Source organism: Lytechinus pictus, chromosome 18 (assembly GCF_037042905.1).
Source record: "Lytechinus pictus isolate F3 Inbred chromosome 18, Lp3.0, whole genome shotgun sequence".
In the NCBI taxonomy this organism is placed as follows: domain Eukaryota; kingdom Metazoa; phylum Echinodermata; class Echinoidea; order Temnopleuroida; family Toxopneustidae; genus Lytechinus; species Lytechinus pictus.
This window is the reverse complement of record NC_087262.1, coordinates 17,458,032-17,472,795: the sequence shown is the minus strand read 5'-3', so window position 1 is coordinate 17,472,795 and position 14,764 is coordinate 17,458,032. Positions and strand designations below refer to the sequence as shown.

The window sequence follows — 14,764 nt, the reverse complement described above, 5'->3', positions numbered from 1 at the left end:
TCCGCCGCGGTAGAGCGAGCACACTTTATCATTAATGCAATTTTAAAAAAATACATTTTCAAATACATGTATATTGTGTTTAAAAAACTGTTTTGTTTTGGCATAGAATGACTCTTATAGAATGTTTTTTTTGCATGTTCACTTATGCACGGTTTGAGCTTGAACAAGGAAGTATAGGCCTAGTTTCTCTCCTTTTTCTTTTCACCATTTCGCACATGGTCCTTATTTCAGCATTTATTTCCACTTCATTAAAAATACAAGTTGATATCAAGATCATGTACAGACAAAGAGCAATAAAAATTAAAACATATCATTGAAACATAAATAAATACAGACGAATGTGATAATCAAAGTACTGTAGCCAGATCATTGAAACAATATAAAAACAAGACGAAAGATAAATGAATGGGAAACAGGAGTGCACTAAAAAAGCAAGGAGAAGCTTGTTAAAACGCACACACCTAAATTGATTCTTAAAATAATTAGAAAGTCAAAAGGGACCTAAGCTTTCGATCCTAGCAGAATCTTCGTCGGAGGCAAAATGACAAACATATAAAGTGGAACAACCATAATATAGACCACAGACAAGCTACAGCAACACTGGAAACAAGGAGACAAAAGGGGCATTAGTGAGTAGAGAAGACCAATCAGGTTAGTGAAGGGGATGAAAGAAAAGGAGTAGGCAGACACAAAAAAAAATAATTGTAATATATGGATGGGATGGAAGCAAAAGAACAAAAGCAAAGACAAACAGCAAATAAATAAAAAAAACACCTTTAGAATGACCATTACCACGACCATTAGAAGGTATAAAAGTTAAGACATTGCACAATAAAAGAGATATAAAATCCCTTTTTCATATAACATGTACCACGTGTATTGCCTATACTTTTTCAAACAATTTTCTCATTTCCCCCTTTTCAAGAGTTATCAACACGTTCTTGTCGTTATAAAAGTTCGGTTTTCATCATGATGATCATATTGATCTGAATAAACATGGTGATTGTATTCATAATCATGAGAATAAGAGACAGATCACCAAATTCGTCTTCACCAAATTCTCGTTTTATACTAGTCAGTATGAGAAGAATAGTTTGTTGACCTCTTTCAATTTCAAGGCAAAATAAGTAAATAATTATATCGTCTGTCTGAGATCATCGAGATTTAAGCCATTTTTAAATTTCTTGTTTTAAAATACTTTTTAAAATGTATATTGCATATTTTTGTATGAAACTATAAACTGTAAATTGGAAATACAAAATCAATCCCAATTTTAATCAAATACGAAAATCGTTTTGTATAAACAATTGCTGCCCTCTACGTTCGTTGGTCGCAGGATTTGTCTTAGGCTTAGGTTAGCTTGGAAATCACTGCTGGCTAGCGACCGACGGGTTTCCATTCTCAAGTCGTTCTCTGATTGGTCAGTTAAGACAGTGCGGAGCCTGTGTGTACCGTGTGTGTCCGTGTGATGCGAAGCGTGCTGAATGCTGTGCTAGGATATTGTGTGCTATAATACTCGTGTTCTCTGGGCGTGAGGGCATAGACTAAAAATCCAGTCGTTTTATTGATTTTAATATTACAATAGCAACACACGTTAGCACAAATGACGCGAGATCAGGGATGGGTTTAATTTGTTATTGTGTGTTTGTGTGTAAAGGGTTGGAGTTTCTTATAGCTGTGTGGGCTTATAATTAACTGACTCTCTTTTCCCCATTCCAAGCTGATCCTATCATATCAACTTTTTTTAGAAAAGGTCTTTTAATCACTTTTGCTGAATATTTTTTTTTCCTCAGTCTATTAAATCTCCAAATACATATCAATTTAAGACAGTCTTCACTTGTGTTTAACTACATCATACAATGTCCACTGAAATGAAAATGGAAACATGCCGGTCAATTGACCATAAAAATGGAAACATGCCGGTCCATTGACCATATACTTCACTGTATGATGGAAACATGCCAGTCAATTGACCATATGTTCAAGTGTATTATGAAAATGGAAACATGCCGGTCAATTGACCATATGTTCAATAGGCCTAATGTTCAAGTATATAATGAAAATGGAAACATGCCGGTCAATAGTGACCATATGTTCAATAGGCCTAATGTTCAAGTATATAGTGAAAATGGAAACATGCCGGTCAATTGACCATATGTTCAATAGGCCTATAATGTTCAAGTATATAATGAAAATGGAAACATGCCGGTCCATTGGCCCTTATGTCATATGTATAATAAAAATGGAAACATGCCGGTCAATTGACCATATGTTCAAGTGTATGATGGAAACATGCCGGTCAAAGTTCACCATAAATGTACCAAGGTGTAATGAAAATGGAAACATGCCGGTCCATTGACCAATGTCAAATGTATAATAAAAATGGAAACATGCCGGTCAATTGACCATATGTTCAAGTGTATTATGAAAATGGAAACATGCCGGTCAATTGACCATATGTTCAAAAGGCCTAATGTTCAAGTATATAATGAAAATGGAAACATGCCGGTCAATTGACCATATGTTCAATAGGCCTAATGTTCAAGTATATAATGAAAATGGAAACATGCCGGTCCATTGACCATATGTCAAATGTATAATAAAAATGGAAACATGCCGGTCAATTGACCATATGTTCAAGTGTATGATGGAAACATGCCGGTCAAAGTTCACCATAAATGTACCAAGGTGTAATGAAAATGGAAACATGCCGGTCCATTGACCAATGTCAAATGTATAATAAAAATGGAAACATGCCGGTCAATTGACCATATGTTCAAGTGTATTATGAAAATGGAAACATGCCGGTCAATTGACCATATGTTCAATAGGCCTTATGTTCAAGTATATAATGAAAATGGAAACATGCCGGTCAATTGACCATATGTTCAATAGGCCTAATGTTCAAGTATATAATGAAAATGGAAACATGCCGGTCCATTGACCATATGTCAAATGTATAATAAAAATGGAAACATGCCGGTCAATTGACCATATGTTCAAGTGTATGATGGAAACATGCCGGTCAAAGTTCACCATAAATGTACCAAGGTGTAATGAAAATGGAAACATGCCGGTCCATTGACCAATGTCAAATGTATAATAAAAATGGAAACATGCCGGTCAATTGACCATATGTTCAAGTGTATTATGAAAATGGAAACATGCCGGTCAATTGACCATATGTTCAATAGGCCTTATGTTCAAGTATATAATGAAAATGGAAACATGCCGGTCAATTGACCATATGTTCAATAGGCCTAATGTTCAAGTATATAATGAAAATGGAAACATGCCGGTCCATTGACCATATGTCAAATGTATAATAAAAATGGAAACATGCCGGTCAATTGACCATATGTTCAAGTGTATGATGGAAACATGCCGGTCAAAGTTCACCATAAATGTACCAAGGTGTAATGAAAATGGAAACATGCCGGTCCATTGACCAATGTCAAATGTATAATAAAAATGGAAACATGCCGGTCAATTGACCATATGTTCAAGTGTATTATGAAAATGGAAACATGCCGGTCTATTGACCATATACTTCACTATATGATGGAAACATGCTGGTCAATTGACCATATGTTCGTGTATAAGGAAAATGGAAACATGCCGGTCCATTGACCGTACCGTATGTTCAAGTGTATGAAAACTGAAACATGAAGGTTCATTAAAAGAATTAAAATTTACCAAATAGTTAACAAAGATGAGGCCTGAGAGGAAAAAGGGCAGTGTAAAAAGCATATTGGTGAACCTTGGGAAATGACTGTCTTTTGCTCAACTTAATTCTATGATCTCCTTTTTATGTACAAGTTGTTAGCTCTCTCTCTCTCTCTCCACACACACACATATTTTCCCCTAACCTTGAATTCTACGACTTCTTTTCAACTCATACCCGGCCCCCTTTAACCAAACTTCATGTCTTTCCCAAGGCTCCTGCACACCAAATCCAGTTCGGACGAGTATAAAAAAAAAATCAGTTTTTGTCTATACTATTTGCAAGAGATTGATCAAACCACTCTTTAAGAAGGTATTTTGGTAGGCAATAAGGCTACCTGAATAAACATTTCATTGTATTATCATATATTGCTTTTGGCAAGGTTTGCCGGACCAAATTTGTAGTGCATGCGCCTTCATCTCCAATTCTGCAACAGAAATAACTCTCAGCAAGACCAGCATCCAAACAAGAAGTTGATTTGAATATAAAAAAAATTCAAAAAGCAAGTCAGACTGAAAATTAATGAAAATATTTTTATACTCTTAGCGTAACATACAAAAGCAATACCCGGTGGGTGTTTCATAAAGTTGTTCGTAAAGTTACGCACAACTGTACGAACGACTGGAACATGTTCTTCTACATAAGTCAGCTACATAGGGATATATCATATAGCACAAGAAAGAGTCACCAGTCGTGCGTTAAAGTCATTTGTAACTTACGAACAGCTTTATGAAACGGGCCCCAGGTGATAACAAATCCCTACCTTGCATTTTGTCAGTTTACAAATGAAGTGATCAAATTACTTTTTGTTTCATGTTAAATATGACCACCCCACCTATCATGTGAAAAAAGGGTTGCTTCTCCATGAACAATTGGATTCACCTATTTTGTTTAAATGAAGAGCACCTTTTTTACTTAAATTATTTCTTGAAAAATCTTGTTTACTATCTCTTGTAGTAGTAGTATCAAAGCTCTCTTTCTCTATCTATCATCTCCTTTCTCTCACTCTCCCAATATCTCTTCTTTCTCTCACTGTCTATCTACTCAGAAAGAAAGGAATGCAAATCAATTACTCAGATCAAAGTCACTGTGTTTCTATTTTTATTTATTTCTATGTTTATAATCTTTGAATAGAAATATAAGTTGAATATATCTGTATTACAAAATTGATAATTCAATACAATCTAACAACCTGATAGAAATGAAAATGTATATAAGTTAGCATTGTGCATTGAAAATGGCAATTTGACAATATACCGTTCAAACTGATTCTCCGATATATTTTAAACTCTGATCACAAGCAGTGATCCTTTCATGCAATGTCCCTAAGAGAAATATGTTATTGATAACCCCCAAAAACTAAAAAAAAAAAAAAAAATTCCAATGTGCTCATTTGTTTTTAGAATTTACCTATTTCATTATTTTTTCATCTTTATGTTTTTCATTATTTTTAAAAACCCATTTATGAGCTAAATTAGACTGTATTTCAGTAATATTAGTATATTAGGTTACACTCCCAATTTCTTTAAATTACCTGCGCCTGTTGTCTTGTGACCCTCGGTCACATCATATATCGTTGTATATCCCCCCCCCCCACACCCTTTCAGGGTAATAGATGACAACAAAATAACATTGATATGCCAATAAAATGATACACATTTCAACATAATATGATGTGTATAGTGATATGTTCCATGTAATTTGAAGAGATTTGACACAAAAACACGCTCGCTTACTTTGGAAGTAGCAACTGCTGACATCCTGCTAGCTTTAATTCTTTTAGTTAGCCAAAGAGGTCCCATTAATATCAAGTAATGTGGAGGCTCTTGATCCTGAGACCTAGTTCTCTGTTGAAGTTGAGACTACCTACACATAAAAATATAAATGAAAAAAAAAATCAACATATCTACCGGAATTCTGATAGAATACATTTTTAGATATAAAAGGCAGGTATAAACCAGAGGGTCCATCTTGAAATATGCATCTTTAACTTGACACTGAAAAATTAATTTCTTTCTAATAAATATATAATTGAAGGGTCCCTGATAAAGCATGATTTTTATATGCAATACACTAGCACAATGTTGATGACATTGTGTTAAATCCTTTTCACTTAATATTGATTTTATATTAAGATCATTAAAGCGTCTCATCAACAAGAGAGTGAATATCCTTAACTTTCAACAAAAGGGGGATTAGCATTGGATTTCCTTTTGAACAGTCTCAACATACATAATAGTTCAATTCACTTCTACTGTAAACTTATCAAGCTTTGCAAATTAGCTTCCTGCTAATTGACATGCACAGAGTCAATCAAAACAAGAAGTAATCGAACTATTATCTTTCATGTTATGTTATGTGCAAGCAACCCAAACATCCATTCACAGACCTTTTTAGCCTGTGACCAATGCTTATTTTGGAGAGATATAGAGATATCTATAAAGAGATAAATAGAGATATATAATTCATATCGACAGTAAGCATTACCATCACAAAGTTCCCAAAACCTACAAACATTACTCACAGTCACATCACTGCAAGCATCAATTAATTCCCTGTTAGACAAGGGGCTGTCACCCATCGCAGCACCTTGCAACAAAGAATAACCAATGAAAATTCATTGCAAGCTTCAATCATTTCCCCGTTAGACAAGGGGCTGTCACCCATCGCAGCACCTTGCAACAAAGAATAACCAATGAAAATTCATTGCAAGCTTCAATCATTTCCCCGTTAGACAAGGGGCTGTCACCCATCGCAGCACCTTGCAACAAAGAATAACCAATGAAAATTCATTGCAAGCTTCAATCATTTCCCCGTTAGACAAGGGGCTGTCACCCATCGCAGCACCTTGCAACAAAGAATAACCAATGAAAATTCATTGCAAGCTTCAATCATTTCCCCGTTAGACAAGGGGCTGTCACCCATCGCAGCACCTTGTCTTGTTGTGTAACAGGGGATAAAAGGTAAGTGGAGATCCAATTCTCCCATATAAAAACTGCATCTAAGCACCATGTACCTGGTTGGGGTACTCTTTGCTCTTATCCAGCCTAAATTTGAAGATGAGACTGAACTGAGAACAGCCTCAAAAGTGGGGAAGAAGGGCTGTTTGAGTCTTATAATTTCCCGCATCAACCAGGTACAGCATTGTTTAGAGTTGTGGGTACTTTCTGCTCTTCTCCTGTACTTATTATAAGACAGGCAGAGACTTACAATTTCCCGCAGTAGGCAAGTTCTTAGTAGGGGATTTCCTTTTTCTACATGGCAATAGAGAAAGTAAACACACCAACTAAGAACAAATGTCAGATCCTGCATTGTGTCAAATTCTGTAAATTTGTGGCCCCATTTAACTATCGAGTCAAATAGAACACCCCCAAAATAAGCGTAGTTGTGGGTACTTTCTGCTCCAAGTAATTCACTAAGAATGAGGCTTCTCTTAAGAAAACTCACTGCCTCCTTTAAAGTTAGAAACACTAATAGAGACTTACGATTTCCCGCACATGCAAATACTTAGTTGGAGCTACTGCTAGTTGAAACCTAGTTTCACATACCAACTATTAAAGTCAAATAAGTGTCAAATCCGGTTATATGGTCATTGATGCATTGATGGTCAGTGTACTCCCTGCTCCAATCAAGTCAAAAGGGGGACAAGCTGCTCATAAGAGCCTCAAGAAAATGGGACAGGGGTAAAGGACTGAAGGAGACTTATGGTTTCCTCCTACAACCATCAAGCAGGAAACTATTCTAAAACTAACTATATCTATTCTACTGAACACTATTCTACTGAACACAAAAAATAAGTAAAAAATGTGCTGTGAAAGAGGTCATTTCTTTGTGCAAAAATTGCAGCACCACATTTGCCTTGGATTTTTCTTAATATTGCAGCATTTCCAATGAAACCAGCGCTTGCATAATTCGCATTCAATCATGTTGAGAGAAGTCTTTGTTGTTGTACATAAACTACATTTCCATTCTGTGCGCTTTCTAGAAATCACATCAAGAATGATTAGCCATGCGTCATCATCAAAATATCGCTGCAAATTGTGTAGTTGGTCTGAAGCAATATCTATCACACTATCTGGAACATTTTCAGGCAATACTTCAACTTCGCATTCTTTTATCTTAGTACCGCGCTTTACTGATCTTACTATTCTGTCATTCACAAACAGTTCCAAATATTCTAGATCATGTCTTTTCATAGTATCACTTGCTGTTGAAGGAACTTGTGAAGGAACATAGTCATGATCATTTCCTTGATGAACAACAACTTCAACTTCTCCCAAATTTTGAACGATGCTATCTCTTTCTTCTGAAGTTGGCTTTTCAAGTGGTTGACGAGTCTTCCTAGCTTTTTTAGTAGACTTGAATTTCTTTCTTTGTGGTGTCACTCTTTGAGGTGCGCTAGAGACATTTTCCTGAAAGCGCTGAACTTGATCTGGCTTGCAAACTTTCACTAATTGTACTGCTGCCTCTAAGTGTTTATAAACAGCATCAAACTGCACATCATCATTAACTTCATCGAGCAAAGTTTGCAGTTCTTGCATTTTAGACGCAACATGCATTTTGGTCTTGGCAGTCAAGTTCTTGTTTTTAGATGCCAACTCCTGAATAATCTGTTCTTCAGCAGGAGGCTGCGCTGCAGGTTGTTCAACATTCCTAATACCTACTACTCCATCTTGTCTATTGCTGTAGACTGTCCTTGAAACCAAGTGAACATGTTTACAAAGTGTTCCTCTTACAACCCCATCTATGCATGTACACGAGAATTCATGAACACAAACTTGGCACTCCTTGCATGCAAGAGGACAAGAAACGCAACAGGCAACATTTTTTTCCACTATGTAAACATGCTTACCATCAGAAGAACTCACCTCCCATTTGTTTGCGCATACCTCTTTCACAGCACTACTATCGAGTTTAAGACTTTGCCGATGCCTGCTATCAATGTCATTGATGCGTCTAGATTTTTTCCCCTTTTGCAGTTTTACCAGTCTATCAAAAGTCTTATCCCTAACGAATTGCATGAGCAAAGTAACACATTTATCGACCCTGCGATTAGCAAATCCCTTCATATAGATGTACTTTAGAGAATGATGAAAAGCCTCTACATACATGTTGGTGTTTATACGCGCCCCCTTTCTGTAACAAACAGCCCACTGTTCCTTCCTTTGTGCATAACCTTTTTTGAAATACTGCCCAAAACGACAAGTTCTAGCATCACTATCCAAATCATCCAATACTTGATCCAACATCAATTCAAACTTTGTAACTTCTGTCTCGTCTAGCAGGCATCGCAAAGTCTTATACACGGTAGATTGCAGCTCGACGTTCCCAGAAATGTGCGCGCGCAGGGCTCCCCTCCATGCTCTATCGACATGCCATGTACAGAGGAGTTTAGATGGCTCATGCGCAAACGCGGCTACCCATGCACCATAATATTGCTCCGCGTCATCCGTCATTATCCATTTAGCTTGAAGCGACCCTACCATATCCTTAACTTTCTCCAAAAATGCAGTCAATACAACGCGATCCTCTCGGTTTGATATTAGCCACGCAACCGGAAAGCCTTCGCCAAATTCATCCACTACCATCACAGTTACTAAGCAAAAGTCATACGCATTGGTGCCATGGGTAGCATCCATGCAAATGATGTTATTACCAAAAGCGCGCAGCATGTCCCTCTGTACAGGTGTCATTATACCTAACGCAAAATCATCCAAGCCAAGATCCAGACTGTCTGGACAAGGCGCTCCCTGTTCTTTGTAAAGAAGCACAGGATTGCTATCACTATCAGCTCCTACTTCCTGAACCCATAGACTTACACTAGTTGCATCATTATTGTGCCTACTGATTCCATTCAAACCTAAAGACCGCTCAATGTTCTTCACATCTTTTTTGGTGACTAGATGATGCCTTTCTAGACTAGAAGACAAAGAACTCCTTATGTCATCTAAGATCCTGTCTACACTAATACCTTGTGCAAGTTTTTGACCTATAGCAATACGCTCTTCCTGACTCAGCTTAAGATGACCGAGGTCTTCGCCATGACCGTAATGAGTCTTGGTCAGCACTACGCCTACACTACCAGTCATCAAACAAGTTTTAGCACTAATGCCAGCTGTACAATGTCCGTTGATTTTACAAGAGCCCTGCGCTTTCTGAGAACGCTTGCCAGATCCCTTGGAAGTAAAAAAACCGCTACGATTACAATAGAAAGTTTGCATGCTCACCTGTTCAGTCTCTGTAGCTCCCTTTGCAGTCACAAAAGAGCACTTGTTGGTTTGCTCATACTGTCTCTTCCAACGGAGGAACCCTAAAGAGAAATGAAAATAAAAAAAAAATTATAAAATGAAAACACACACAATACACTCATTTGAATTAAATAGAATTAAAAAACATTGGCTCAATTTTTTTTTTTTTTAATGTATGGATGTATGGGAAAATGGATTTCCCATGGAATGAGTTTTATACTTACCAGTTACCACAAGTCACATTTATAGTACTGTTTCATTTAATTTTGGAATTGTAAACAAATTACTTTATCAACAAATTACTCATCATGAATTTGATACTAACAAGTATAAAAAAAAAACACAAAGAGCAGATACGTCAAACAGGACCATCATTTGGTAACTATTTTTGGTGCCCATGAACTTTAAGAAGCCTCAATCATTTTCAATAAGAACATAAAAGCAGATTTATTAAAATGGTGAATTCTATTAGAAATTATAATAAAACCAAACTGCTCTGGACTCAAGAACCCTGAAGAAGCCTAATTTTTTTTTTAAAATCAAAACATAAGATGAATTTAGCGGAAAGGTTAACACTTTACAAAATAACACTTTAGACTGCCCGGTCTGCATTGTACACTGAAACACCAGAACAGCACACTCATTCAATGAACAAGGTTGGAAGGACTCCACAAAATCTTGGTACCGTCAGCAACACTCGTCAGAGTCTTGTGTTAGACCTACAGTGTGTTCAAAATGAATGAAAACAAACAAGACTGTCAATCACTGAACTAATGTTAGTTCAATACTTACATAATTACAATGATCATGATCACAACATTTTCCTTTTAACACCACTATCTATAAATTACAATAAGCTAGAGAGTAGAGAGCCAGCAGTTAGCTAGCCAAAACTGTGGCAAATGACCCATTATTAAATTTCATGTTGATGTTTATGTAGCATGCCATCGTTTCATGTACTGTGCAGGGTAGTTTGGCAAAATATACTGATAATTGATAACAATATGAATACAGAAGGCCATGCAAGTCGTCAATACCTATTAAAAATATGAATACAAATAAAGCACTACAAACATGTGAGCTTTGCATAACAATAATGAGGAAGACATGAAAAAGTCAAGTGATTGCTCATCATTTTGTAACATATAATAAAGTTTTGATAAACACTTACCCTCCTTTGAGTCGAAGGACAGCTCAGCTTCCTCCATGGGAATGTGATGCACTGATGACAGATGACCACGAAGGCTCTTCCGCGAGTGTGAAGCATAGCTACACCCAGCCTCCAAGCAACGCACTGCACCAGTTCCAGCTGCTTGTGGATGCTTATTCTTACGGTGCTTGAAGAGGCCGGATCTATTACTATAAACACACCCACAATCTCCACAGCAATATTCAGACCTGTAAAAATAGAATACAGAAAAATTAATAATTAACATGCATTCAGATTAGGCCTACCTTTAAATTCTACATCACAGCCACTGGGATATTAAGACAAAATTTAATATAACACTGACGGCAATACGCACCAAAGGCCATGTTGGTGGTGTCATTAAAATCATGTAGTCAAATTACAGGACTTTTTAAACTGTATCTACATGTACATGTAGTTAGTGGCAGCCAAAATCTATCAAGATTTCAACACAAGGTAACAAATCTAGATTCGTCCGGCATTAACTCTCCGTTATCAATTATCATAACTTAAGTTCTATACTACACCTCAAACATGCTCAACTCATTAAGTAATTTCTTGTCTAGACATAATAAGTCAGCCTTCCTTACCTAGCCTCTGATGAGTCTGATCCAGCATTATCCATGTTGTTAGCACTTCCACTTGTTTCGTCCATGCTTCGTCCAGACTCCAGCCTGTTGAACTGTAATGTAAGCCAACAGAAAATCTGAAAGAAAAAAAGATAAAGTATAAATAGCACAATTCTGATTCCCCCAAATCAAAGCAATGTTTAGACTTATAGTTATACTCTGAGTCTGTGATAGGCCCCTAGTCTAAATTGATAAACTTATCATAAACCTAAAGGCTACGTGATTGAAGTAAAATAGAGAAGATAGGTCGACCGTCTAGATCAACTATCTATGACAGCCACAAACATGTGCAATAAATATCTATCTCATCTGGGCCAGCTAGCCGCGAACAAAAAAACTTCAATCATACACAAGTGCCTCAAGTTGGAACAATAAAATCCACAACTGAAACAGTACAGTCTACAGTACAGACTAGTAACGTTACTACAGAGTACAGTACTCAGTAGTCTACAGACTAGTGGCTAATTAGAAAGTACCGTAGTTAATTAATTAATAAAACAAATCAAGAACTCTAACTTAGATCTAAGTTAAAAATAATAGAGAATTCCTGACTGAAGACGTAATGTACAACCTCTAGCCTAGGCTCTACAAAATATAATTATAGGTCAAAATCTCAGCTCAGCTCAGCTGCATGCACGGCTTCTCGTCTGCCAGCGGCTCGAGCTCGAACTGAAACGGCCGGGCAGGCAGGGGCGGAAGCACGAAGCTATAGCGCGACAGGCAGGCAGGTTCGCTCCGCTCCAAACAGGTAGCAAATACCGGTAAATGATGACGTCGAATATAATTCACGGTAGTACCCGGTACTACTACTACTAGACTCAAGTAAAAACAGCTAAGCATTTAAGCCTAATAACGTTGCCCAAACACGATTCCGATCTAGCCCTAAACGAGCTAGTAGTAATATAGTAGTCGAATAGATAACCAAAATGTCCAAATGCCTGGTTTCTAATGTCTAACTCTAACTCTAATTTAGAATTAAGTTAGTTTTAGTTAGATGGGCGCTAAAAATACACAAAGCAGTAGCAGCTAGCAGCTATGGCCTATGCGCAATTCGCAGACGTAGACGTGATAAAACCGGCGAGCGAGCTGCGGCAGAATAATATCAGATATGGGGGACACGAGTATATATCCAGTCCGATAAACCGGGGGCGTAATCATCCCAACTTATGCTCCAGTGCATCATAAAAAGCAATATATTACAACTAATAGATATCCGGGTGATCAAACACTTACCGAATTGGATCGGGCGTCTTCCCCAATGCAACAGGTGCAGCTTACGTCATCTTACGTAACAGCCCACAAAAGAGATATCCGGGTGAACGAACTCTGCCTCGCCAAGCCCTCGGACACACCCCCAATGAAACGAACTTTGCTACTAATTGGCTTTTGCGTAATACTAGGCATTAGGGTAAACAAACTTGATATTTCTGTCTCGATCACTCTCAAAAGGCCTGTTACTGTCATCGCTAACACGCAAGGCCTCCCATTTTCCAAATTCATTCAACAATTAATCAATCTTTTATTAATTTCACGTTTGTATATAAGGGGTATATAGGCCAGTTTTCTTTAAAACATATGTCTAGAATAATAGCTGCTACAATATTGTAGAGTGGCCGAATGTTCAAAGATATACGTACGTCCGTCACAAAATCAATCATGAACAAGCAAACTGAAATATATGGTCAATTGACCGGCATGTTTCCATTTCATTATACACTTGAACATATTGTCAATTGACTGGCATGATGTCCATTTTCATTATACACTGAAATATATGGTCAATTGACCGGCATGTTTCCATTTTCATGATACACTTGAACATACAGTCAAATTGACCGGCATGTTTCCATTTTCATTATACACTGAAATATATGGTCAATTGACCGGCATGTTTCCATTTTCATTATACACTGAAATATATGGTCAATTGACCGGCATGTTTCCATTTTCATGATACACTTGAACATACAGTAAAATTGACCGGCATGTTTCCATTTTCATGATACACTTGAATTAACATACAGTCAAATTGACCGGCATGTTTCCATTTTCATTATACACTGAAATATATGGTCAATTGACCGGCATGTTTCCATTTTCATGATACACTTGAATTAACATACAGTCAAATTGACCGGCATGTTTCCATTTTCATGATACACTTGAATTAACATACAGTCAAATTGACCGGCATGTTTCCATTTTCATTATACACTGAAATATATGGTCAATTGACCGGCATGTTTCCATTTTCATGATACACTTGAACATACAGTCAAATTGACCGGCATGTTTCCATTTTCATTATACACTGAAATATATGGTCAATTGACTGGCATGTTTCCATTTTCATGATACACTTGAACATACAGTCAAATTGACCGGCATGTTTCCATTTTCATGATACACTTGAACATACAGTCAAATTGACCGGCATGTTTCCATTTTCATTATACACTGAAATATATGGTCAATTGACCGGCATGTTTCCATTTTCATTATACACTGAAATATATGGTCAATTGACCGGCATGTTTCCATTTTCATTATACACTGAAATATATGGTCAATTGACCGGCATGTTTCCATTTTCATTATACACTGAAATATATGGTCAATTGACCGGCATGTTTCCATTTTCATGATACACTTGAATTAACATACAGTCAAATTGACCGGCATGTTTCCATTTTCATGATACACTTGAATTAACATACAGTCAAATTGACCGGCATGTTTCCATTTTCATTATACACTGAAATATATGGTCAATTGACCGGCATGTTTCCATTTTCATGATACACTTGAACATACAGTCAAATTGACCGGCATGTTTCCATTTTCATTATACACTGAAATATATGGTCAATTGACTGGCATGTTTCCATTTTCATGATACACTTGAACATACAGTCAAATTGACCGGCATGTTTCCATTTTCATGATACACTTGAACATACAGTCAAATTGACCG

The 14,764-nt window shown here is 36.9% G+C and overlaps 1 protein-coding gene across 2 annotated transcripts; it reads right to left on the bottom strand.

The window, feature by feature from the left end:
* Positions 1–5,596: 5,596 nt before the first annotated feature.
* On the bottom strand, positions 5,597–12,888 carry LOC135157532 (uncharacterized). Of its 2 annotated transcripts, XM_064113436.1 has the most exons (3): positions 11,752–12,888; positions 11,144–11,370; positions 5,597–10,034 (listed from the first exon to the last, which is right to left on the bottom strand). In XM_064113436.1, exons 1-3 carry the CDS (start codon positions 11,814–11,816, stop codon positions 7,546–7,548), a joined length of 2,781 nt encoding a protein of 926 aa, XP_063969506.1. In that variant the 5' UTR covers positions 11,817–12,888; the 3' UTR covers positions 5,597–7,545. The 2 variants fall into 2 exon arrangements, with proteins under 2 accessions (XP_063969506.1, XP_063969505.1); XM_064113435.1 differs by lacking the exons at positions 11,144–11,370; positions 11,752–12,888 and adding an exon at positions 10,554–10,676.
* Between the last annotated feature and the right edge of the window lie 1,876 nt (positions 12,889–14,764).